Source organism: Seriola dumerili, unplaced genomic scaffold, assembly GCF_002260705.1.
Source record: "Seriola dumerili isolate Sdu_G_001 unplaced genomic scaffold, Sdu_1.0 BDQW01000121.1, whole genome shotgun sequence".
Lineage (NCBI taxonomy): Eukaryota > Metazoa > Chordata > Actinopteri > Carangiformes > Carangidae > Seriola > Seriola dumerili.
The window spans coordinates 1,490,077-1,516,612 of record NW_019174376.1 but is presented as its reverse complement, the minus strand read 5'-3'; the positions used below and the strand labels follow the sequence as shown (position 1 = coordinate 1,516,612).

Genomic DNA, 26,536 nt, shown 5'->3' with positions numbered 1-26,536 from the left:
AGTGTATAAAATGTCAAAAAAATTGTGAAAAAGAAAATTCACATAACCCAAGATGACATCTTAAAATATTTGTTTTTGAATGATTAATCAATTATCAAAATAGAAATTTTCTGTCAGTCAGGTTATCCATTAATCAGCTGATTGTTTCAGCTCTAATGCACTTACCTCATTTATTCCCAATACCAATTCTGATAAGTAAGGTTTAGTACTGGCTAATACAGTGTACCCATGTGAAGTAGTGTGAAGTGCTCTCTGTCCTTTTCCTGTATACCTCCTTTCTAAACTGTGATCTGAGACATTCATAATCAGTCTTCTTTACACTTGTGGAAATTTAAATTATTATTGTTTTAGAAACATAATAACACTGCGTCATCACAGCTTTATAGCAACATGGACTATGAAACAGTATTTTAAGTGGATCAGTGATAAACATAAAGTATTTATTACCACTCTTAGAGATATATTTTAAAGAAATAACAGTCTCTTAAATAAAACCAGTCCGAGCATGGTATGGAGTGCACCATGTGGGGCCTGTCTGGTTTCTGCAATTCCTGTTCATTTATTAGTACATAAAATTTGCCAGTTAGGTTCACTGCCCTGTCAGACTCTGTGTGTGTGTGTGTGTGTGTGTGTGTGTGGGTGTGTGTGTGTGTGTGTGTGTGTGTGTATCGCGCGTGCGTGTGCGTGTGTGTGTGTGTGTGTGTGTCTGGCCATGGCGAGTGCCAGCCTGGCAGCAGGCATTAGTCAGCGCAGAGACAGAACATGCTGTCTGTCAGGCCGTCGCGTTGCCATAGTGACACTGTCTGCTTCTCTCAGGTGCTTCTGGGAAACCATTCCTCACCCAAACCAGCCTGTCTGGGTGCCAGCCACAGGACACTGCTCCTTTTTTTCTTCCCAGCAGCGTCCCTGTCCGCTTCTTTCCCCTTCTTTTGTTTGCTCTTTCCTTCATCTTCTCTTCGAACACAGTCAGAGAGCTCAGGCTGTAACCGTTGACCCCGTTCTGCATTGTAAGGTAGAGAAAAGAATAAACCAAGAGAGAGTGTGATTTCTGTGTTTTTAAAGCTGGATCCTGTCTGCGCTGCAGGTTCAAGCAAGCACACTCAACCACACGCACACGGCATGCCAAACTCCTGACATCCCCAGGTGATCCTTTTTTGCCTCTGACCATGAGTGACCTCACCTCAGTCTCCGCTTTCCGTTATTGATTGCTCTGCTACAGTCCCACACACCCACCCCCCTCCTCCACACACCCACACACACAAATATCCATGAGCTTCTGTTCTGAGCAAATTTTGTTTCCTCTGATGGTTTAAAATAGAGTTGTTCTGATACTGATGCTAGTATTGGAAAGGCCTCTGATACTGCCTAAAATACGCTGTTGGGTATCAGCGAGTATGCAAGTCTGTTCACTGATCTGTTACCACGTAATTTATTAATAAACTTTATAAATTCACACCTGGATAAAATTGCAGTTTCCCCTAAATCAATTCTTCTCTGCTATAAAACAGTTGCTTTCAAAGGAAGTTGTGCAGTGCATCCTTTGAAACCACTGTTCTGTATTCTGTATTTAGATTATGTAGTGTTTACTTTCTTGTATGTTCTACATAAACACCTACACTTTGCAGCAACTGTATATTGCTTGGCAGAGGAAGAATATTAAATTATTCATATTATTCAAAGTTACTATGTGTAGGATGTGAAAATGAATGAATGGGTTGGAACACATAGACAGTTACACTTTCACAGGGATTCTTTCATTTTTTAGCGTTGAAGCTAATCATTTAGTTTATAAAATATTAAGAACTGGTACAAAGAAAAATCCAAACGTACCCATCACCATGTTCAATGTTAAGTTGCATGTTTTGTTCAATCAACTGTCCAGAAACCAAAGATATTAATTATTATTACATAGACAAAAACAAACAGCAAACTTTGACAAATTGACAAATTTGACAAATCATTTTAGCTCGCAACATGAGATTTGGACTATATTTGCATAGATCTGACCGTGTTTGTTGTATTTTTGTTTATTGCGTTTTGCTGACTATGAAAGTCAATAGTTCATAGTGACACAGATTTTTCTTTTCTTTTCAACTTGAGCAAACAGTTTGCAGCTAAGCATTTCAGGATGCTTGTCTTCGTAAGAAGGATCACGCAGAACTGGGATATGATTTCACTGTTGCGTCACCTTCATTCTCCATCTCTCTGGTTCTCTTTCCCTTCCTGCAGGGTCCAGTGACCTGTGTGGCCTTCTCCAGGACAGGAGAGTACTTTGCCTCTGGAGGCTCTGATGAACAGGTGATGACCGGTTTTTCTAATTGATCCTAAAACATTGAACCAAATATAACCAGATTGATCGGCTTGCTTGTGTCTCGGTAGTCAAAAGAACAAAATGACCCAAATGAATCAATACCCTGTGAAAGAGAAAGCAAAACTTATTCATGTTGCACATTTCATTCTTTGTTTATACGGTTGTTGGTCATTTGACTTTGGTGTATTATTTTAGAATAAGCAACAATTTATATTCACCCTACAGGTAATGGTGTGGAAGAGCAACTTTGACTGCAGTGAGTGTGGTGACACTGTCAGGCTACAACATAAAACTGCTTCCAGCATTCAGGCACCACCAGCAAGCTCCACGGCTCATCTCCCCTTTAACTTGAATCCATCTGTGCACCGCAGCCAGGTAAATTCCGACAGCTGGAGACAAGCACAATGAACTCACAGCATTTAATGCATCCCTTTTGCTCATTTACAAAAATTAGTTTTTTATCCTAGACATTGACACACACAAGTCACATAACACATATCCTGTCTTTTCCCCTAACATGTGTAACCCTTACATGCACACATTACTTTTGTGCTTAGGTAATTAATATTTTTATGCACACTCTTTAGACTTTATCTGGCCATACATACAGTATGTATCAAGTTTTATGGCATTCCCATACATATAGAGTATTAATCAACTGTTTGGCAGTTTTGATTGTTTACCAGTGTAATAATGAGTTTTGTCTGGCTGCGACCTTTGTAGAGCAGCATCGCTCATATTTCATTCGATTTTTATTTATTTTTGGCATGGTCTACTTCATTGGATACTTTGACAGTGAAGATACAGTACAGACAGGAGGTTGTTATGTGCCTCTTATTGTGTATAGGATTGTCAGGTGGCTTCGTCAGGTGTCAGGTGGCTTCGGAAACCCCCGTCATCCCACACCTTTTTGACCATTTCTGTAACTTTCCGCAGCCGATTCAACGTTCACACCCACTTCACTCAGTGACTGGCCAGCTGTGCAGGGGTGAAAAATGAGCCAGTGATTGAACTTCTCTCTCTAGTTCTCTTTTTTCATTTGTTATACAACTATTTGTGGCACGTTTCATGTGAACAACACCATGAATGACTTTCAGGAGAGGCCGTCTGAACATTTGTGCCTTTTATTTTTGTCTTTAAACAATATTGTGTCTGTCTGCCCAACAGACTCAAAAATGCTGTAAAAGGGTAATTATACTGTTTGGTATACACAAATGTATACATGCAGATATGTTTATTGTATGTGCGCAAGTGCTCACATTAGCACAAAAAAGACTAACTGAAACCAGTATGCACACACATTTGCATGCCTATGCCAACTAGATCAAAAATAAACATAAAGAGACACATACATGCGCACAGATGCCCCTCAGTATTTCATGCTGCCAGGGTGGCTGGCTTATTTCCTCTATGCATATCCTTCCTTTGAAGTCTGCAGTGTAGCCCAAAGCTACATTCATATCTTACATGCAGGGAAAGATATACTTACTTTAGTCCCACGTCTACACTTTGATATAGAGGAAGTTTTTTTCCTCATCCTTCTGACCACATGAAATAGACCCAATATTACTCTGTGTTCGGCTAATGGCATCCTCTAATGTAAAAATATAAATATATCTTATCATACTGCAAGTGAGTTTAAAAAAAATTTAAATAATGATGAACAAATTTTTGAAATTGAAAACAAACAGGCAGTGATGAAGTATTATTGAGTGCAGACAGATATTATTGTTATGTGACAACTTATTATGATTATTTCGTTTTGTGAATTAGCTAACGTGCTGAAATAAGGCCCTGACAAACAAAATCGAAAGATGTCAATGAAAACTTTATTCCCTCAAGTGCACTTTATGCTAACTTGTCCTATACAATCTATCTGGCGTTTGTAACTTAATAACATATTAATGTTATTATTCCTATTGCCATTGCAGTACATATGACACTGCACTATCCTTAATCATAATGTTTTTATTCAATTTGACAACTATGGGGTTTGGATAATATTATGCGAGTCAATAAATGCCAAAGTCAGTTAGACTGTAAAAATATTCAGATGGAAATCAAGCCTTCCAGACTTCAAAGCCCATTTTGTTGCAGAGTCTCCTCCATTTTCATGACAGTAATTTAATAAAACATCATTCTCTGTTTTCCAGTAGGAGTCTCTACTTGCACTATTTCCACCACACCCTTTCTGACTTCTGTGTAAATGTGTTCAAGGAGAAAGAGTAGTAAATATACTGTCAAAAAACTTTTTGTAGATCCATTTAAAAATTATAACTTTACAAATAAGAAAATTTGAATGGTTGTACAGTTTCAAAAAACATGGCTAGAAGAAAACTGCTTTTGTCTATGACTAAAGGTTGAGCACTAAATTAGTGTTCAGTTGGGTTTACTCAAGTTATCTTCAAGCTGAATCCAAAGCCAGTCAGGGCATGGGCATGATTACAGCCAGTAACTAAAATAGTCAGCTAGCTAGCTGTTACGAAGGTATTTGGCCTAGTGTCTTCTGTAAATAAACAGAAACAGTGAAATCAGATAAATTAGTGATGAACTCTCAGTTTCGATCATCTAAAAACTTTTATTTATTAATTTAATTAATTTAAGTGTGTGGTTGTAACTGTCTATAGCTCCATGGGACTGACTGTTAGAGGTATATATGCTCATCCAAGATAAGAGATAGGATGGAGAAGATATTCCTTTATTAGTTCCACACTAGGGAAATTTGCAGTGTCACAGCAGCAAAGTGGACAGTACAAGAAAGAAAAACTGCAAAATGCCAATAAGAAATACTTTGAGAGATAAATAATAGATAACAATACAATAGAAATATAGAAATATAAACAATCTGTCTTTAAACATAAAAAAACCTTCACAAAATGGAACCATTTCCACTACTAATTGTTGTTTTGATGAATAGGGTTGAGTATATTTGTTTTATCATCTTCTTGGCAAGCAGGCTTTTGATTACAAAATTATTATTAAGGGCACGTTTTTGACATAATAATTTGATCATTTTCATTACCAATTAATATTTTGTTTGTTTGTTCATTCCTTTGTGAGTAAGTGAGTGAATGAGCGAGTGAGTGAGTGAGCGAGTGAGCAACTGAGCGTTTGATCTTATATCATTCATATCATATCAAACCAAGTCTTAAGCCTCAAGCAGACCAAAATGTGCCCGCAACAAGAATACTTAAATTTGTGCGCGCACAAGGGGACAGGGTGTCACAGGCTGGCCAGAAAACCTTATGGAACGGTTTGGATTTCAAGCCCTTTGACTGCTACAGTGTTACTTACATCAACAAGGGCATACCCAAGGTCCTCGCAAGCGCACAGACACACACAGACACACACACACGCACACACTCGAGCGCCCTGTGTCTCCTTTCTCTTATTGATCGCTCTGCTACAAGTTTACATCCACCCATAGTGATGCTGTCCTTACTTTACTCATAATGACTCATAATTAACTAATGTGAGGGGGTCTGACATTAAACTGGTACTTAATCTTGAAGACGACATTACACAGAGCACAGAATACTAATTGATATGGATAAAATACAACTCTAAGGAACAAATGTATATTTCTTTGAATATGCCGTATTATACTCATATCATGTTTGGTGGCTGCTTCAATGTCAGACACATGGACTTTTTTGGTTGCTGAAACTACATACCAGCAATAAGATGTTGTTGCATTGATACTTAATTACAAAAGATAAGACAGAGAAAATGTTCCACAGCAAACAACAGCATTAGATGTTTTTAAATAGATTTTTTTTACCTTAGTCTAGCCAGTTGTTTAAAAAAAGAATCACTTTTAGAAAGCTTCAACAGTCAACTTAGGCCCTATAATGGGAATAATGGATGTATTTTGAAGCAGGTGTTTAAGCGGTATCACCTATGTGAGAGTGATTATTTCTAACATCTCCTTAAAATTGACTTGAAAGTACATGTCTTTTAATGTCCTTTAAACACCCGTTTCCTTAATGCCATCAGTGGACCCTTTGGGGCTCTGTTTTTTTCTTCCCTAGCTGACTCTGTCTTTTTCTCTTGCTGCTGTGATACAGAATTGTAAATTGATTTTAATAGCTCTTCCACTTGACAGCCTTTATTACAGACTTGCCTCAAAGGGTGATTATCAAATGGGCAGCTGGATCATGTGGAGAGAGATGATTAGTGCAATGTATGAAACTTATTCTCTTTTTCTGAGAACTACTGTTTTTGTATAACTTTACTGAAGTCTTTTTTTGGGAAATATGGATTTTCAAATACAGACACATGAAGCTTCAGCACTAATGGAAAATCAGCACTTGCTGCTTGATTAAGAAATGCGGTGTAAGACATTTCAACTCTGGTGTTGTGATGCCTCTCTGTCTGCAAAAATATTTGTACTGACAAGGCACACATGCTTATGTGATGGTAAACAGATATTTTTACTGTATTTCATGGATTTGTGGTTGTTGTAATATCCAAGGACATACTGTGTAAAACCTAGTCCTATATATCCTCTAACTGCTAGAGATTTAACTGCTGTATAGAAACAATAACATGCGTGGACAGGTATAAGGGAAAATTTAAAATGAGATGTGAAATGTAGTATGAAATGTGCTGCCCAGTGTTTCCTGTGGGTTGAGAATTTCCTTCATGATGGTGGATGTGGTGTTTAATCCTGTCTCAAGATATTGGCACTCATTTCTGAAAAACAAGGAAAGCTGCACTGAAGACAAGAAGTGTTTTCTTCATTTTTAAGGAAATTAAGTGCTGAATCTGAGACAAAATGACTATGGATAAAATAAATGCAAAGTAGTTAAATGGCTAAGTAAATTCAAAACACAGAGCTATGAATGCATGATGTAGAGAAACAATGAGTGCAAAGACCATCTGTAAATAAAGTGGTCAGTTCCAACTCCATATCCAATTGATCCTTTAATGTGAAGTTCAGTTTCCACAAAGGCAACAGATGCACCTGGTTGTGATGATTGATTGGCTACTTTTTATTTTTGACTGAGGGAGAGAACAAATGCAGAGCCAGACTTGGTGACACCAACCTGGGATCGGTGGCACCTTAGTGTTTTGGCTTTTGTTGGCAGCTACATGTTAAACATTTTACTAATGTGGCTTTTACCATGAAAACTTCTCAGTCAGTGGCAGCATCATATCCAAACAGATCACTCAGCTTTAACTTATCAAAATACTTGTTTGAAATTATTGAAACAACAATTATAGATTCTACTTGGTATTTGGCTTCACACATTAGCTAATATCTCTACTAATACCAAATAAATATTTTGACTGCTACTAAAACTATTCAAATAATGTTTTCATAAAACTGTATTTATTGATAGTAGCTGCATGCGCACACACACACACACACACACACACACACACACACACACACACACACACACACACACACACACACCAACCTCATTAACCTAAGCTAGTTCCGATTGACATTTCTTTCATTGTCTTTTATGAATTGTTATCTGCTAGTCGTTACAGTTAAAATAATGGTGACAGCTGCACCTGGAAGTGCCGGCTTCCTAGATTCTCCTTTTCATGTATAATTTATCAATTCATTATTTATTATTAATACAGGCCCTTTCATCTCTAATAAACTGCCGCAAGTCTCACACACATGTCAACTGAGAGCAGAGAAGAGAAAAATGTTACCAGCTTGTATAAATGTTTTCATTTTCTTCTCTCTTGGAAAGAGTATTCAAAGGTTTTATGAGTTTATATGGAGAGGAAAAAAACAGAGGTACTCTAATATGGGAAAGGTGGATCTAATGTGCTGTTATAAATTGACTTATTTTCAGAGAGGCACAGTAAGTAAACAGGATGTTCTATGACTGAAAGGAACCATGAAAAGAGCCACTCATACAACCAAATACCAGACTGTAGCTATATTAAAAAGATGCACCAAAGTGAATATTAATAGACTCAATACCCTCAAGATTACGGTTTATATCAGAAACCTGTAATATTATTATTAGAAATTGAAAGTTTGTCTAAAAATGTCTAAGTAAAAGTGCCTAAAAACTCTATTTGTCTTGTAATGAAGTCAGTTAAGCAAAACTAGGATTAACTAAGCAAACCAAACAGACAGGCTTTCACAGGCACTCTCTAAACTAACAAGCAAAATAGTTGTTACTGCAACTAATGAAGTTGTTTAAGCAGTAATACCTGAGAGGCATACCCATCATATATCAAAACATCATGATTGAAACAATTTCAAAGTAGGCTTTATTTGCATAACATAATTGAAATCTAAGTGGTTACTTTTTCATCTGACAAAATATCAAAACTTAATAAAGTGACATGATAACAGTTGTAGGACAAAAATTAAAACAGCTTTGTGCCTGGCTCAAAATCTCGGCCATTGCCACTGGTTGAAAGGCATTCTGGGATGCTTGGCTATCGTAGGTCCACACAAGTCATCACCCAAAGTACCTTTGATAAAATGGGCAGAGCAAGAACACTTGTGGACATTTAGTCTGTATTTGGCTAGATATGGGCTTTGAATTGGAATAGTACTCAGGCTGTGACTGATGATGAAATTGAGAAAGGCCTGAGGACATAAACTTGGCCAAACACCTGGCAACATATTGATCATGGTTATACCTCTTTTTTTACATTCGGTAATACCATGAAGTACCGTTATATAAAAACCATGGCTAAGACTTATGGGATATGTTGTGTTTGTATGCTTGTAAATTAATACATTTTTTCTTTAAAATTACAAGATTTATTTTTTCAGTGAAGTACAGTGAAGAATCTACTTTATGAGACATCCAGTATTGCACAATAATGTCTTTGGCTATAATTCATTTCACCGGGAAGAAATTGACCAAGGAGACAGTAATGCTGTGCTTATTCATACAGAGGCAAAGGCCGCCCATGTGTGCTGCCCTCTCAGAATCATATCCACAGGGAATTCATAAGTAGCTAATTTGATGTGCTGATCCTTTAATGTACTTGGATGAGAAGCTCCATGATAATTTGCCAATGATGGGCACTGTACCAGGAACATGTAGGCCTATTTGTTAAACACAATAAGCCAGCTTTAAAATGAGGTCTCTCCAGCTAAAGATTGAGTGTGTGTGTGGTTCAGTCAGCAAACCTTTATTTCCCGCTGTTTCATTGTGTGAGAATAGATACATCGGTGTGTGTGTGTGTGTGTGTGTGTGTGTGTGTGTGTGTGTGTGTGTGTGTGTGTGTGTGTGTGTGCTGTGTTGCTGTGAGTGTGTGCGCGCCAGCCATTGCTGACAGGCAGATCAGCTCTCTCTGATCGCATCCACCCTAATCCCTGCATCACCCCACCCACCACCCCCCCATCCCCATCCCCATCCCCACCCCTACCCCCTCCTCCCTTCCTGTCTCTAGCTTCACATCTGGGTCTTTCTCCCACTCACGTGTGCAGACAGACGAGCCGCACACTCACAGCAGGCCTCCCTTCACAGCTCAACACACACACACACACACACACACACCACTGCACCGCTCAGCTCAGCTTTAGGATGTGGATTGGAGTGGGGAGGGGGGTTCAGAGACTGCAGTAGCTGTATGTAATGCAACTTGTTTCTCCTTTACCATTATTTTATTCATTTACAGGAGCTAATAGGCTGCTGTCACTGTGCAAAACTTTACCAGCATTCTCCTTAATTAAAGATTCAACAGCAGTGGAAGCAATGAAACAATCCACCAAGCATGGGTGCATTGAAGACCATGGAGCATAGCACTGTAGACTGCAGTTTGTAGTTGCGTGTGTGCATCTTTAAGGTGCTGGTATGGAAAAGCAGGTGGTGTTGTTCTGACAGCAGGATTTGAATGCATTTGACAGCAGGGGATAGAGAGCGGGCAAGAGAGGGAAAGGCAGGGGGTGTGACAAGGGAGTGTTGAAGACAAGATAGCAATGGAGTTAAAGAGAGCCTAATGGTCTAGTGGAGCGAGAGAGCATCAGCAAGAAACAGGGAGAGGGAGAGTGAAAGGTAGGAGAAATGGGAAAACAGGGTGAGCACGTGAGTGAGCTAGACAACATGAGCACACTGGAGCCAAGAAAAAAATCGAGATGGGAAGCAGAAGAAAGAGAATAATGAAAAGAGAGAAAATGAAAGCCATTAACAGACACCTGTTCACCTTAGTTACACTAAAGACAGACTCACCGAAAGAGCTGGGAATCAGGAGAAATTGGCACAAACTGGGAGAAAAATGGAGGCAAACAAAAGACGAGCAAAGAGAGAGAAATCAAAGAAAGAGTTTAGAGAAAAGAGAGAATAAAGAAAGAGTGAGAGAAGCAGTGAGAGAGAGGTGGAAATGAGAATGAAGAGTTTAGAGTAGCATAAATTAAAGCTGCACCCTTTTGGATGCCGGGGCTCCTGAGTGGATGCCAATTCACACATCTGTGAGCTTTTGCGACCAATCGAAAACTTTACATTAAGGTCTCAAGGTTTTTGTGACCAAATTATGGGTAGATCGGGTCAACCTGCTAGGAAGGATATATCAAATTATGAAATATGTCATTTCCTTTTGCCAGTAGGCGGTGCTATAAATATATCTCAATATTGACATGTATATGTCTTCAGGCCAAGATTAGTCTCAGACAGATCGCATCATTAAAAGGTGCTATATTTGGATATTTAATGTTAAAAGTTGCTGCTAACCAGCCCATTGTTAACTGTTAAACACCTAGCCTGCTAACTGCAGCTGGCGGCAAGCTTGGCGTAGCACCACATGTACCATTTCTCTACCTCAGCACAACAAGAACTGCCATCAGCAGCTGCAGCTTTAGGGGCCATCTGAAAAAAACGTCAAAGCGACGGGAAAAGCAGCGGTCGTAACTTTCACAGTAAAATCTGCAGATGCACATCATGATTCTGATCATTGTTTGCGATTCTACCTAAAAAAGATTGTCATATGATCTTTTTGGATAGAATCACAAAAAGTTCCCAATCCTTTTTTTGTATGATGCCTCCTTAAATCCCTGTCACAGGAGCTTAAGTACCCCTTCATCACCCCTTCACCATACCCCTTATTTTTTCATGTAATTAAACTTTCAGTGCTTAGTTCGGTGTGGATAGGTTTACATTCATACTGCTACCACCCAGAGTTGGACGGTCCAACCAATTATCCATTACTTTCAACTACTTCAACCATTTATCTATTACTTTAAGCTAACTGGTTCAGTTGTTTATCCATGACTATTGGATATTTTAATAATTCATCCATTACCTTTAGTTATCTACTTCAACAGCGTATACTTTTAGCTATATTTCAACTCATCTGCTTGCTTGATAAATCATTTTCACCCACATCAGTATAACACCAGAAAACTCTTTAGTCATAGTAGTTGCCTTAGTATGTGTAATATGTGGATGTATGTTTTTTTTGGTTTGTTTTTTTTTGATAAAATCATAAATTATTTCCACATACCCCCTGAGTATTGCAGAGGTACCCCTATAGTAGAGTCCAGAAGCCTAAGTTAGAGCTAAGTCACATCAATGGGCTTCATTCATCAGAAAGCATCACTTGCAGTTTGTCATTACATGATTGCTCCTCTCTAATTATGTGAGATGTCGGCAGTTTGTGATGTGGGTTATTTACATCCTTTGGTTATATTATGGCAACACACACTTACAAGCCTCCTATTCCATCAAAGACATAAATATTGTCCAATTGGAAAACACTGAATGTGGACACTGATATGAAAACACTCACCTCTGGCTTGTCACGCCAGCTTGGAAAATGCTTTTTACACTGTACACAATGAATCGCATAAAAGACTTCCTCAGCAACAGAACAACAAGATCTGTTATCACCAGCTATGCCATCTGTGTAATGTAAAGGTGAAGGCGGGCCTGGAGGATTGGCATGAATTTAAAGTAAAACAAAGACATTAATTTTTAATAGCCAATTACCCCTGGGCCTGTTAAATAGCCACAGCTGGTGTCAACACACATTGTATTAGTAGGTCCATATTGTTGTTTCTCGCAGTATTTGGCTTCCTCCTATGGATAAGTGGGTGGGACATCACATTAAAGTTTCATTATATTTATTGATAACATCTGTATAGTTTACAGAAATAAACATTCACATCAAAGCAGACAGAAGCTGCTTAAATTTAACCAGAAAAAGATGTTTTTACACACAGTATAAATTATGTTGCAAAAATCATTTGTGTCGACATCATATGCCAACAAAACCCTGTGTGTTTATGTGTACAGTGCAAAAAAAACAAAACAATTATGGTGCAGTTGCTCTTCAAACCATCACTTGCTACAGTTAAAGATACTTTTTATCATATATTTTATGCTTAAAATCTCTCTTCCTGTAATTAAAAAAAATTGCACTTTTTCAAATCGGCATTTCGATATAAAAATGATTAAGAGTTCAGGCCTAAGAGGAAGACTTTCACAATATAAAACAGCACTGTTTTGTGTTTGGTCATTGTTCCTCTTCTAATTGCCAGAATTTTGTACCAATCTTGAAATCATAAGAGGAAATCCTGTAAAAGTGTAGCAATTTCCAATTTCTCAATTAACATTTTGACAGTTGACATTTTAACATGTCACAGCACAGGTCTAACTAATTACATTAATGATGGCCCAGTTACATTTAGGTGTGCCTTTGAGTCAGCATGCATAACACTAGAATCCTGGCACAGGTGCAAAATGAAGTGCAGCCTTTAGAAAGATCTGTAGTCCATAATTTGGAACTGTTAGTTTAATATGAGTAAACAGCATGACTTGCACATTTTCTCTTTACTGTTACTAGTACAGTCTGCTGTTGTTCACACATAAAGGGTCAAATACACACCAGCACCTCTGGAGCTGGAAAAGTTTCAGGATAGATTCAGGAAAAATTTAAGCTTGGCCGTTGTTACATGAGGTTGAACTTGGCTCTTCAACTATGAAACACCCTGCAGATGTATTGTGAGAGTTATAGCACTCAAGGGTTTTTCAAGTTTCAGTGTCCTCAGCTCAGAATATCACCTTACTATTCTTAAGTGTCATTAAGGTGTCAGTTGTGTTTAAGGTGAATTTGTCTTTAATCTAGTTCATTTACAACCAAGATTAAACTTGATGAAGAAACCAGCTGCTGAAGTACACTGACAAGATTTCAGTTTTACATGTGTCTGTCTCCTCATATGCATGTTTCACTTCTCTTCACTTTCTTGCTTAATTCTCAGAACATTTCAAGTGGGGGACCCACTGTGCGTGTGAATGAGTGTGTGTGAATGTATGTACAGGATGAATGGTTTTGCATGCAGCTTGCAGGGTGTATTGATGGCTGGCTGTGTCAGACTAAGAGTTTAATTTGGGCCTCAGGAAATTTTCCACTGTTGGTTTTTCCACTCCAGGTGATTCATTAGGAGGGTGGTTACTGTGTGCGCTGTGTTTGCCTGAGCATGTGTGTACACTTTTGCGTATCGGGGTTTTCCTTGGCCCCTCGTAAGACTAAGACGGTACAGGATGTGTTGAGTTTGCAGAGCAGTATATTGTTTTAGCATCAACATCACTATGTACATGTCAAATTGCAAAGGATGTTATGTAATAAGGCAAATTAGAACCACAGTGGTACACTGTGTAATCCATTTTTCTTTTTCATGACTAACCTGAAAGGCAGTTTAGCGATGATAACACAGTTCAGGTTTGATTGTTAAGCGTACAATGAAAAAAAAAAAATCATGAACAAGGGATTTGTGCAAATTTTTTATAAGAGTGTAAAAGATGAAAAACTGTCAGCAACAGGAATTGTTGTGAACAAAACAGTATATCTGTTCAAATTTGAAAATATTTTTGGCTTAAATCATTTGTTTGTTTATATGACTCAGTGACTGAATGATGAAGTTAGACCATTGGTCAGCCTAATGCCATGTGTCTGAGCGAGAAGGTTACACCATTCGGCCGGCCAGTTGTTTGTGTTTCCCCATTTGTCGTTGCTTTTTCAAAAATGATTTAGCATGAACAACAAATCTAGCAACAAGTGTCGCTAGATTAATCGACTTTTCAGACCCCTTTACCGACTTTCTTTCTTTTCTTTTTTTTTCTTTAAGCACCTAAGGACAAATCCTTTGTATGTGATCATGTGTGTGACACCTAGTGCATACGTGTATGCACATATGCCTACATCTATGTTTGCCTCTGCTTTTCTGCATGAGGATGCGTGTTAATGTGGGGATTGGTGCTTGGTGTCTGTGTGTTTAAGCAGCTGTTTTAATACAAAGCTGTAAGTCGTACTCTCAACAAGAGTTAATCCAGTCTTGGTGGAGCTTGTAGGCTCAGCAGAACTGCTCTATTGTCCCTCTCTCACTCTTCTCTCTCTCTTTCTCTCCCTATCTCTATCTCTATCTCTCTCCCTCACTTCCCTGTCAACCACCAACAGAAGATCAGAACAGTAAATTAGGTAAAAGGTAAATCTAACTCATACTTTATATATAGTTTTAATCTTTCAGTGAAATCATTGGTGACAATATGACAATATTTTGATATTGTGACTACACAGTTCTGTTGAATGTACAGTATGTTGAATGTATGTATGTAACTATTTTTCTAATGTTTTTCTAATTTCTCATTTATTTGTTCAAGCCTCAAAGAATATTGGGGTTCCTTTATTTGCAAAGATGTGTAGACACATTTGGACACTGAGGTGAAGTGGCTTCAGATCATCATCATTTTTACTTTTTTTTAAAAATCATTTTATCAAGTCTCTACTGGTCTGTGTCAAATACAAAATATCTCCATACACCAGCCATGGTGTGTGTGTTCTTTTCTTTTTGCAAGTCGCCGCGGATCTGTCACAGAGCTGCCATTCCATGTATTGTTATTGTTTACTGTGCCTTCTTCTCTCAGAGTTTGATGTCAGACAAGGACACTTGTAGTGTTATTATATTGCTCTCATAAGTCCTGGAAGAATCACAAGTATCGTCACAAGTATCAGTTCTCGTGACATCCCTAGTCCACTGTAGGTGGATCAGCTGAGATCATCAATCTCATCATGTTCTTTTGTGAACAGTGGCAGTGAAGTAAAATTCACTGCATGCAGCTATTTCAGTGTGTTGTTTTGAACTTTCAGGTGTAATGTTAGGGCAATGTCCACTTGTTACTCCCCACTCGTTGAATGCAGCTTTGCAATTCACCCCACTGTTGTAGTTCGCAATGTTAATTAATGCACTTGTCGAATGATCTATGTAGTTTCTGTTCAAAGATTATTCTAATTCCTTCACTCAATCTAAAAAATACTCTCACAAAGCTCACAAAACACATAGATGCATACAGACACACAAGCTCTCATGTTAAAAATTCAGAGTGAATTCCCAAGAATTACTGGGATCTCAGTGCCTGGTAACACAGCTGTGACACTGGTGACAGCCGCACAAACTGGTGTGCACAATGTCAGAGGTACATTTTGATTTTGACCAAAAAAACACACAGAGTAATTGGATAGTTTCTTTCCTCTGTATTAGAAATATACTCGTCTGTTTGCTCAGTTTAGGTATGCACTATGTAGAGTGCTGAGACCATATTGAGTGCTGAACCAACTGTACTGAACCAACAGCCAGCAACATATTTAAGGGCACTGGGTTTTTCATCTTTTATATTGTTTTATTCTTAATCACTTTCATGCAATATCCAAAGTCTACAATTTTACACTTTGTATTATTTGTTGGACATTTTTGGCAATATTTTATATGAGACATATAGTATAAAGTAATTTTGATGAAATTTCACAAGTTTAAGATAGATAGATCTGGTTATTTTTCCTGATTGGAAGCACAGTTCAAGGATGGTCAGAAAGTTGAAAATCTGATGATACCCTCTGTTTTTACAGTTTCTGGCCATGATAAATGACTTAATGTTTATGATTTTTTTTTTCAGAACTTACAAAGCATCATTAAAAAATAATAAGTGATATAGCCTATCAAGGAACATGTCATTGTGCACTGTATGTGACTTCTGGGAACCACAGCCCCTTTGATTGTGGCAGTATGTATTACCTCTGTCTGTGGCAAATATTTTGAGCCAGGCGACAGCTGACAACTCCGCTCATCTGGCTTCATTTAGGAGCGGCACAGTGTGACACTGCAGTCTTGAACATGTTTAGCTGAGTGTGAATAGATTTCCTGTTGTGTGGTGATGAGTAAAACAGTTGTTCTCTACCTCGCTGAGATGCAGAAGAGATGTTGTCTTGGAACATATGCACACACACACAACACACACATACCCACCATTCCTCACAACCAGACAGAGGTCTACAGAGACGGACAGAAATATGAAGAAACCTATAGATGTGTGCACACAGTTTTTAGTCACAGACATGGTGACGGAGAGATGTGGTCACTGACCTCCATGTGTTTATGTCTCATTGAATTAATCACAACACAGGCAGACTGAGTGGCGATTTGCGTGTGTGTGTGTGTGTGTGTGAGAGAGAGAGAGAAAGAGAGAGTCAACATTTTCCCTCTTTTGACTCCATATCCTCTCTGAAGTCAGAGTAACAGGTTCCTTTACTGAAACAAAATCCATTCAAGCAAGTCGATGTTAATTGGTTTCCATCTACAGTTTCCATTTTAAGTTCTAACTTTCTTTAGCAAAACAAAGGAAAAGTGAATATTTAGCATTTTGCTGAAAGTCAATCAATTTGTTGATGGAAAGAAAATGAAATTCAAAAAGTCCCAGGCCCAGCTTCTTAAATGTGAAACTTCTGTTTCTTCTTAGTAATCTGCATTTTCTGTTACAATGACAAATGCATAATAATTTGATGAAAGACTTTGTACACGTGTTCTTTATTATGCTGGCAATAGCAATTTTTTCCATATAATCTAATCAATGAGTGGTCATGCATTTTTAGTTATAAAATTAGTTATAAAGTTAAAAAATTTCTGTATTTATTGTTAAATTTTTATTGGTCAAGTTAAAACCTTCTAAAACCAAATTAATGTTACCAGAACTAAATTGGAATTTGACAGAATGCATCAAACTTTGGACAGACTCCATGTTTGGTTCACCCCTGACCATATATGCCCAATATAAAACATTAAGAGTTTTGTGCAAAATATGTGCATCAAGAGATGATGGTAACTGCTCAGAACAACATTTGAGTCACAAATGTTTGTGGTATCACCCACACACTCAGCCCATAAACAGAGTCTGATGAAGTTCTGAGCAAAATGTGTTGCTCATTCAATAATATAAAAAGATTGTTGGTGATAAATATATTATGGGCTGAGTAGGTCTCAAGTCTGTTGTCTGGAGATCTAATATTACAACTATTGTCACTATGTCGCACTAACACAAGGTGACGATCCTTCAGAAAACCAGTTTGCAATTCATTGATTATTTAATTTAGCACTTTGTTCTGTCTTGTTGAAAAATACCAGAGTCTTTATTTTCAGTTTTTAAGAGTGACTTGGCATCTATTTTCAGGTCTTCTTCCGGTTTAATGATTAAATAAATAGCAACCTTGATGCACTGTTTAAGTCATCTCCCTTTGGAGAGTGCACTTGTTGAACATCAAAAATATAGACAATAATAGTGTTACACATTTCAGTATTCCTGAAAGAAGAACCACAATACGATTGTATGCAAAGGTTTGGGCACTCTATAAGTTAGTCCTTTGGCAGATGTCACAGCTTGCAAACACTTGTAAATGGCTTCAAACACTCTTAACACTTAAGAGTCTTTCTATTTTTGATTTGTTCATTTTCATCCACTCTTCCTTGGTAATCACTTCAAGTTGTGAGATATTTTTAGGCTGTTTTGCACACAAAGTATGTTTAAGATCTACCCACAGATTTTTGTTCAAGTCAGGGGACTGTGAAGGTCGCTCAAAAAGCTTCAGCTTATGTTTCTTGAGTTAAGTTCATCGTGGATTTTGAGGTCTGCTTTGGATCATTGTCCTGTTGTAGAAGGCAGCCCACTTTCAGTTTCAGTTTTCAGAATTTTCTTATAGTTAGTGGAATCCATTCTTCCCTCTATCTGTACAATGTTTCCTGTGCCACTGGCTGTCACACAACCCCAAAGTAGAATTATTACCACCCCCCATAGTTGACTTAGCAGGGTGAGTTAATGAAGTGAAAGGTAACAGTGAACTGACATTTCAAGAAAGGCTCATTTTAATGTCTATTTGCTGCAGGGGTTATATTTACTTCTTTTCACGTAGTATGTCATTTTCCCAGTGTGGGCAAACTTTTGCACACAACTCTATGTTGACGACACACCCCTCTACAAATGACATGTTCTTATATCAATACCATATTGTATGTGAAACATATCAGACAGCATCTGAATTTTAACTGCTCTTCACGCTCCTCTCTCTCTGTTTTCAGACCTCTGACCCATCAGAACATTTCAACAGACAGGACTTCCAAACCGCCGCCCACACTCAGAGCAGCAGTCGCAGTGGCAGCCACAGTAGAGCAACACATTCCCACACCTACAGAAACCCCAGCACCAGTTCCTCCACCACCCATCAGACACAGACCCAGGGTTTACCACAGCATTCATCCCAGTCCCAGACTTCAGATGGAGGCGTCCCCCCTGGTCTGGCCAGCACCCTGGAACACATCATAGGTCAACTGGATATTCTCACTCAGGTGAGCAGAAGATGTGCTAATCTTTCATGACTAACAGCATGCACTGTACTTTGGCTGTGCCTCCCACTCACACTGTTCAGAACAAAAGCTTCCTTTAGTTTTCAACCTGTGGGCCAGAGATGGTTTCAGAAACACAGACAAAAAAAAAAAAGAACCACCTTTTCCATGGTGTTTATACTGCATTAGACCGGCACACTGACACTACACAACTGTGTGTGTTTGTGGTACATTTTACTCCTCATATCTATAGCTACATTTCATTATTTTATTGCACCGGTGGCCGGTGTCATTAACATTTACACATACATTCATTCATTAATTTATTACTTGTACTTCTTTTGAGGGACATGTGTTATGAGGTCTTTAGGTTGTTTTTCTTATCGCCACATCATTGCACAATTACTTTAGCTTTTTTCCTTGTCTTATTGTATCCCAAATCATGTAATCTGAACAGGTAGATGTTTTCTCCTGCTGGGCTCTAGGCCTGCCGCACCTCCACTGGTGCCCACTTGTTAGCAGCAGGGTCATCAGCTAGGAACCACCGGTCATTAACCTAGAACATCTCCTGGTGGCGGGTCAGTGAACAGCGACGTTTCCCTGACACCACCTGCAGCTAACCTTCTTCGGGATTTGCTTGCTCCCCATGTCTTGTCCCCCCTTCTTAGCCAGAGCCAAAACCTTGCCTTCTCTGCCTCCTCCGATACCTCCCTGGTTGCCTTGTGCAGCCTGGCTCCCTGTAGCCCGAGGTCCTTTAGCAGATGTGTTGTTGAGTCTCCGCCAAAGCCTCTAGCGCCCACTTCCACCGGGTGGAGCGTCACATTCCATCCACTTTCCCTGCACTCCGCAACCAGGTCAGCACATTTTGCTCTCTTCCTTTCATGGGCTGCCTCCACCCCCTCTTCCCATGGAACTGTCAGCTCAACCAGCAGAGATGACTTCCCATCCGAGGTCCACAGAACCATGTCTGGGCACGGTGTGGTACTGAGCATTTCCCTGGCAAAATGGAACTACCTGCCCAGGCCCACCTCTATTTTCCACTCCAAACCTGGAGTCAGGAGCTTGGGTGCTGGTCTCCTGTTGGTGTTGGTTACTGGCTCCCCGGGCCTAAGGAAGTGGACCTGCTGCTTACTCGCCGCTGGGCTCTCCTCGCTTGCCTCTTGCCTTTTTACCTCCACCACCTCTGCCAGCTTCCTGAGCACTTGATCGTGACGCCATCTGAATCTTCCCTGTGTCAGTGCAGTCTTGCAACTTGACAGACAGTGCTGGACGGAGGCGTTGGTGGTCCCACAGAGGTCGCAGGTTTGTTCACCATTGGTGCAGGTTGCGAGGACATGGTAGTGTGCCATAGGTTGCCCTGATTAAAAAGCTGAGTCGAGTCAAGCTGAGTTTCCAAATGTCTGCCCAGTTGACCGCTCTGCTCGCGACACCCTCCCATGTTGTCCAGCTCCCCCCCCGCTGCCCTTGTGCCACAGCCTGCACTCTGTACTCCTCCTGCTCCATTCTGGTGACCTCAGACACAACAAGATCCTTCCTCTCCTTCTTGTTTGCTCTGGACCATGTGGTGGGTGGCTCACCCCAGCCGAGGCCTGCCAGTCCTGTCTAGACCCTTCCAACCACCTCCTGGTGTTGCAGTCTGCTCACTGCTTCTTGCACTTCCTCCTCAGCCTTTAAGTATATATGTAATAACATGCATATATGCTAACTACATTAATATCATGGTTCAAATGGAGACACGTGACTCACCTAGTTAACATGTTCTAATCTTCTCATCCTAATTCAGAGCTTCCCACACTGAGGACAGAGTAACTGTTTTTATCCATCATATATGTCAAAATATATATAGACACACACCGTGCTGCCTGTGCTTGGTGAGGCTCTTCTCTCATTGTGAGTGTGTTGGTGGCTGGTGAAGGCCAGACGCAGTTTGAAGCCAGACCAAACCAGTGGCTGCAGAACTAAAAATAGGCCCTTTAACAAAAAACAGTTTAGATCCGAAGGTCTGCTTCTTATCAGTTTATGTCCTTTTTTGTGTGTCGTGTGCTTTTGTTTAGTTTCATAGTTGTATTCAGTGGTGGATATAGAGAGACATGTCAAATAAATGTCGTAGATTACAGCAAAACATTTGAGACTCTGAGAAAATTAAATTTACAATTTAGGCCTTTAGTTGACTGACCTATCCAGTTTGAAATTAAATGACTTGTGACTTCTGTTAATAAGTGTTGCAAATGTTAAATACAGTGGATGTACTGCATGTTTTTATTATTATTATGATTTTTATCTTTACAACCCAGCTGCAATTACAGCTCAGTGCAAGGTGTTCCTAACTCCTATCTCCGATTCTTTTGCTGTAAATTAAACTCAACATTTTCTGCAGATGATTAAAAGCCATAATAGTTCCATGGAACGTTTTTATTGTGAAACATTTGCAGCTGTGTCGCACACTGGAAAGAACTGGCCATATATTTTATACTTGGTGGTTTCCTGGTATAATCACATTAACTTTTATTTTAAATGCCAATCCAAATTTGTATAGCCAGCTGGGCTAGGGTTTAATTAAAATTGTTTATTTACATTATTTACCATTATCATGTAATTGCTGCACATTTCGTTTAAGTATTGCGTTTCAGCTCGTTAAAGGAATCACCAAATAATGACTCACCAGATGTGTAATGTTTTGCCAGAAACAGTTCTCAGATGTCTAATCTTAGGGCAACATTTAAGATCCAGTGTTCACCTAATGCCAAACACTTCTTGCACTGTTCTTTGTGCTGTATTGAACTGTGGATATGTGCATTTTTTAAGTAATGTGCCGAATGTTCATTCAAAATGTTTTACCAATTCACATTCATGACTTTTTTATCTTCCTTAGTACGAATACCACAGTAGTGAAGGGCTTGGTTAGAGATTTACTGTACAAGAACAACAAGTAATTTTATTAATTTATGTAAGGTGATGGTGAACTAAAGAAAATGATTGTAGGGTAGAAAAGATTCAGTTGAGAGAGGAAGAAGAACACTTAAGAGATGAGGAGTAAGGAAGAGAAGTGCATTGTGTATGGTGCAGGGTTTTAGCTGGAGGTTGTGAATGTGCCCTAAGAAAAATACATCATTCATACATGAGCGCTGGAAGCACCACGCCTCACTCACTGCTAGTAAGTATACATGCTTAATGGCCGTGCAAAGATGCAGAAACACTTCTTGTATGTGTGTTTCAGTCAGTGTGTGTTGTTTTTTTTTTGTTGTTTTTTTTTCTTTCTCTCTTGATCAAGCTGCAATCCAGCATGTGGGAGCATTTAATATTGGCCCTGGGCAGCCAAGCAGCTAGCTAACCCCTCCCAGGGTAGTGATGCCAGCTTCTTCCTTTCAAGCCCACTGTACCCCAACCCTGATCCCAGATGGACTGTCTGCATCTGGTCTTTTATTGTTTCATTCTTCAGTGGTGGAAACATGGGTGATGTCTTTTCTGGGTTAGGTCAATAGACTGAGATAATTTCTGCATGGAGTTTTCTTTATATATGATATAAATGTAAATTTCCGACACCTATAGCAGTTGTTAATCTCAAGGCTGCTATGGAAAAAGTATTGTTCTTCCTGTGTGTGGTTTTGCAATGACTTCCGTTTGTGTCAGACTTTTTTACTGAGCTGTTTTAAGTCTATGTTTCAGACTAATAACTGATGTTAAAACCTATAAAACAAAAGTGCAATGACAAGTGCAAAGCAGTAGGTCTTGGGAATACAGACTGTGTGGGCATCTCCAAGCGCATTAATAAAAACACTCTCAGCCAGTCATATCACTGGTCTTATAGCACTGACACATCTGTGCCAATCACAGTAATGTATGATGACAACACCTCAACAAGTGAGGAATCAGCTTCTCCAGGAAATCATATTGTTTGGATGGTGCAGAGCGGCACAATGTGACTACACAGCAACACAAATCTGCAGCCAGAGACAGATGATATGGGGTTCCTTAAACAATTAATTAGTACAATAATGACAGGAGTAAATACATATGATTGCATTAATTCAACTCTATTTAAGTTTTGAGTCTACTAAATTGTCATATTATATCTTAAAATGTGACACAGCAGCATTTGCATTTCAAGAATAAAACATGAAACACAGGTGAAAAGGACACAGTGACACACAGGATGAATGAGCCATTGTGAACCAATATCTCCTGCATAAACAACAGAACAGAGTTATAACTAACCAGTACGAAGTGTGTAGATTTGTGTGTGGTCATTCTGTAGCCGCCCAGTGTCACTTTCATGTGACTTAATAAAGGTAAATACAGTGGACGCAGTGGCATAAAATTAAGTAAAAATGCTGAAAACAGCAAAGTGGGTACAGGATTTCCATACAACTTAACACTGGCACCTGATCTGCTGCTCCATGCACAGCTTGTGGATGATAGTTAGAAATAATGGTTTCTATTGAACACAGTGTAGTTATGATCGGTGCTACTTGGAAGTGATCTGCTTTATGTTGTGTGAGACAGCAAGTAACGACTCATTCAGACCACCACAACTTTAAATATTTATATAATGTTGTATAAGGAAATAATGGTGTTTTGGCGGTCAGACAGGCTCATCCCCCTTTTAATGCAGTTTACCTCCATACTTTTTTTTTTCTTTCTTTTTTTTTATTGCACAACAAAGTGTGACTAAAAACAAGCACATGTCACTCTAATTTCATTTCTTTGTCTAAATATGAAAGTTTAAATTACTGCTGCCCATCCCCTGGAAATGAGGCTGACTGAGTAACATTATTTATTTCTGCACTATATTCCCGTTCCGTTTATAAGTCTTTTCCGCAGCATTATTTTTCACTATTACAGCTCTTTGTAACTCTAATAGTTAGGGAGACTGAGAGGGAAGGTGATGAATTATTCAACATTAGACTGAATCTTCCAAAGCCTCAGTTTGCTGTGTTAGCTGCTTTTCACTTGTCTACCCCCCCAACCCCAATCCTCAGCCCCCATAGCCCTTTTTTTTTTTGTCTACCTCTGATAATTCATCGCTCTTACATGTCCACACTAAGCCTGCAGTCCCCGCACTTATCCCCTGCTTTCACACTCTCCCTCTTAATTATGAAGAATCTTGAATGAAGAATTGCTCTCTTACCCAGTTTCATTTACTAATGCAAGTGAAGCAGCGCCCTCTCTTCCTCAATAGACCATTAAACATTAGTTTACTAATGTAATGCTCTCAAACTACTAGTATCCAGCCTTTTCTGTTTCACCTATATGTGTGTGTGTGTGTCACAATAGATATGATAGATATGGACTAGTTCACTGAATTCATATTCCTGTTAGAACAGGTATAAGTGGAGTTGCAAGGAACTTTAGGAAAAAGTGAAAGAATTATCTCTCGGTACATTCCCTCACAACTGTTTCTAAGAAAATATTTGAATAGTTTCTGTGGTTAAAGTGTAGGTTCTGGAATTTTAGAAACGACTAAACTGCTCACTGACCAAATGTTCTTTCAGGATTTGCAAAGTTTTCAAAGTTTTCTTATTTTAAGAAACTGTAAAAAAGTCTCTGATTTGTAAGTTTATAGAATTGCTCGGGGAGAATGAAACCATTTCTTCTAAAATGGCCCTCAATGACCCTTTTACTTTCTCTCTGACCTGTCATGAAAGGAAAAAGAAAGAAAGAAGATTCCTAAGTTACAATAATCGTGCAAAATATGGTAACTTAAAGTACCAACAAGGCGTTGCTCGTATTATAAATACTAGTATTATAGGTCCTAAAAGTTTACTTTCAGCGTGTCCCTGAAGCTCAACGGTGTCATAGCATGTTAACAGGCTAACAAGCTAACATTAACATGCTAATGCTAGGCTGAGGAGTTAACCTGATGACCAGCCACACTGGTTTTCCAAACCTGCAGATTGTTAGTTTCATTTCACTGCCTTTTTTCACACCATCAGTCAGTCAGCTTTTTTGTGTGCTTTTGTGTTTTCATTAGTTTTCCCTAATTCCACAATGATTATCAGTTTAATAATGGCATACTCAATAACTCACATCAGTTAGTTAGATGTAGAAAAAAGATCTGCCATTGCCACCCATCACCAGCACCAGTTTGTCGTCCTTTGACTATTGTAGTGTGGATCATACCAAAGCTATGAGACTTTGTAACAGAGGCCAGTAATGCTCAGGGCGATGGAGAGTATAATGTGTTCTGGAGAGAAAAGAAAAACAGCTCGCTCTATTTTTAGGAGCATAAAGATTTGGTTTCTACTCCAGATGAAAACTATAGGCCCGTATAATGTTGCCGCTGCCTGGGGACACGTGCAGAATCGCACACACACCAACACCAGTAGCTGGCTGCGCTGAGGACTGGGTAGCCATATCAGGTTGGTAAGATAAACAGGGTAGTATTGATCTAGAAAATGGAGACAGGCGGGGAGAAGGAGAGAAAGAGGAAATATAAGCCCTATCTCTCCCATGATGCATGAAATAGCAGGAGATGTTATCTAGCTTGATGACCCAAAAGAAAACACCCCTCGCCCACACATTGTTGAACTCACTGGCGTGTGATGTGTATATTGGACTTTGGGTTTATACGAGAGAATCAACAATCTTTGTCAATTCCTTCATGATTTTGTGTTGGATTATTCATGCCTGGCCATGTGTATGTGTTTGTGTGTTGGGTTTGAAAATGACTATATGTACATGTGCACTACAGAATGGGGTGATTGATGAGATTTAAAAGATATTGCTTGATAATCTATAGAGAGCTGATGTGAAAGCAGAACGTCTGGGTTCAGTAACAGAAGCAACAATATCTCATTCAAAATCCTATTGACATTTATAACTAGGCTAATTAAAAATCCAGCCTTCGAACACAGCCACTCTCAATAGTATGTGGTGTGGCTCACTTCATATGTTTTGATAAGGACGTTAGTTTTTTTAAAAACTAATATTGTTGTTTATTCAAGATTTGTATTTTTTACCTGCCTCCAACAAACACCATTTCCCATAAGCCCTTTACGTTCGCGGGCTAAACATCACAGCTTGACAGATGTGGTGAGTTCATGAGCGGGTCGTGGGTTGTTCAGACATGTTTGTAATAACAGCAGGACAAAGAGGACTGAACACTGTGAGACTGCAGAGATAACAAGTAGGAAACTGATAAAAAATGACTTTAGAAGAGAGAGCTGATGAGTTTTACAGATACGGACGAAACCAAGTTATTAGGACATTGAGTGCCCACGCTACTGCTCTTGTAAATTTCCTTTGGAGCTGTAGCTGTTTAACTCTGTTAAAATCACAAAGGTTTCAACTTTCAAGGTGTTTTTAAGATAGACTAATGAAAGAAATGCTCAGTAAAAGACAGAACAGAACAGAGGCTAGCCTGGACGTGATGTCGTGACTTTAGCTATCTATGAAATGTACAAATGGACGTGTGGGGCCTGCATAACACACATTTCAATCGTCACACAATTAAGAAAGAAGAAAGATCGATCAATTGGTTTGGTGTTTTTGGTGTTGAAGAATTTGGTACACCAACCAAATTACAATCTGGCTATGTTTATGATGTTAATTTGGTTAAAATAACCAATGACAATGTAAGAGGAGTAGTTATTTGATCTGAGTATTGAGTGTTTGTATGTCCGCTGTCCGACCTC

At 39.0% G+C, this 26,536-nt stretch overlaps 1 protein-coding gene across 1 annotated transcript in view; it reads left to right on the top strand.

Moving 5' to 3' along the window:
- Positions 1-26,536, top strand: part of poc1a (POC1 centriolar protein A) — a 41,295-nt gene that overhangs the window by 11,039 nt on the left and 3,720 nt on the right. Inside the window, exons 8-10 of the mRNA XM_022748258.1 lie at positions 2,146-2,298; positions 2,537-2,686; positions 18,639-18,905. Of these exons, the coding sequence (XP_022603979.1) occupies positions 2,146-2,298; positions 2,537-2,686; positions 18,639-18,905 (570 nt within the window). The remainder of the gene's footprint in view (positions 1-2,145; positions 2,299-2,536; positions 2,687-18,638; positions 18,906-26,536) is intronic.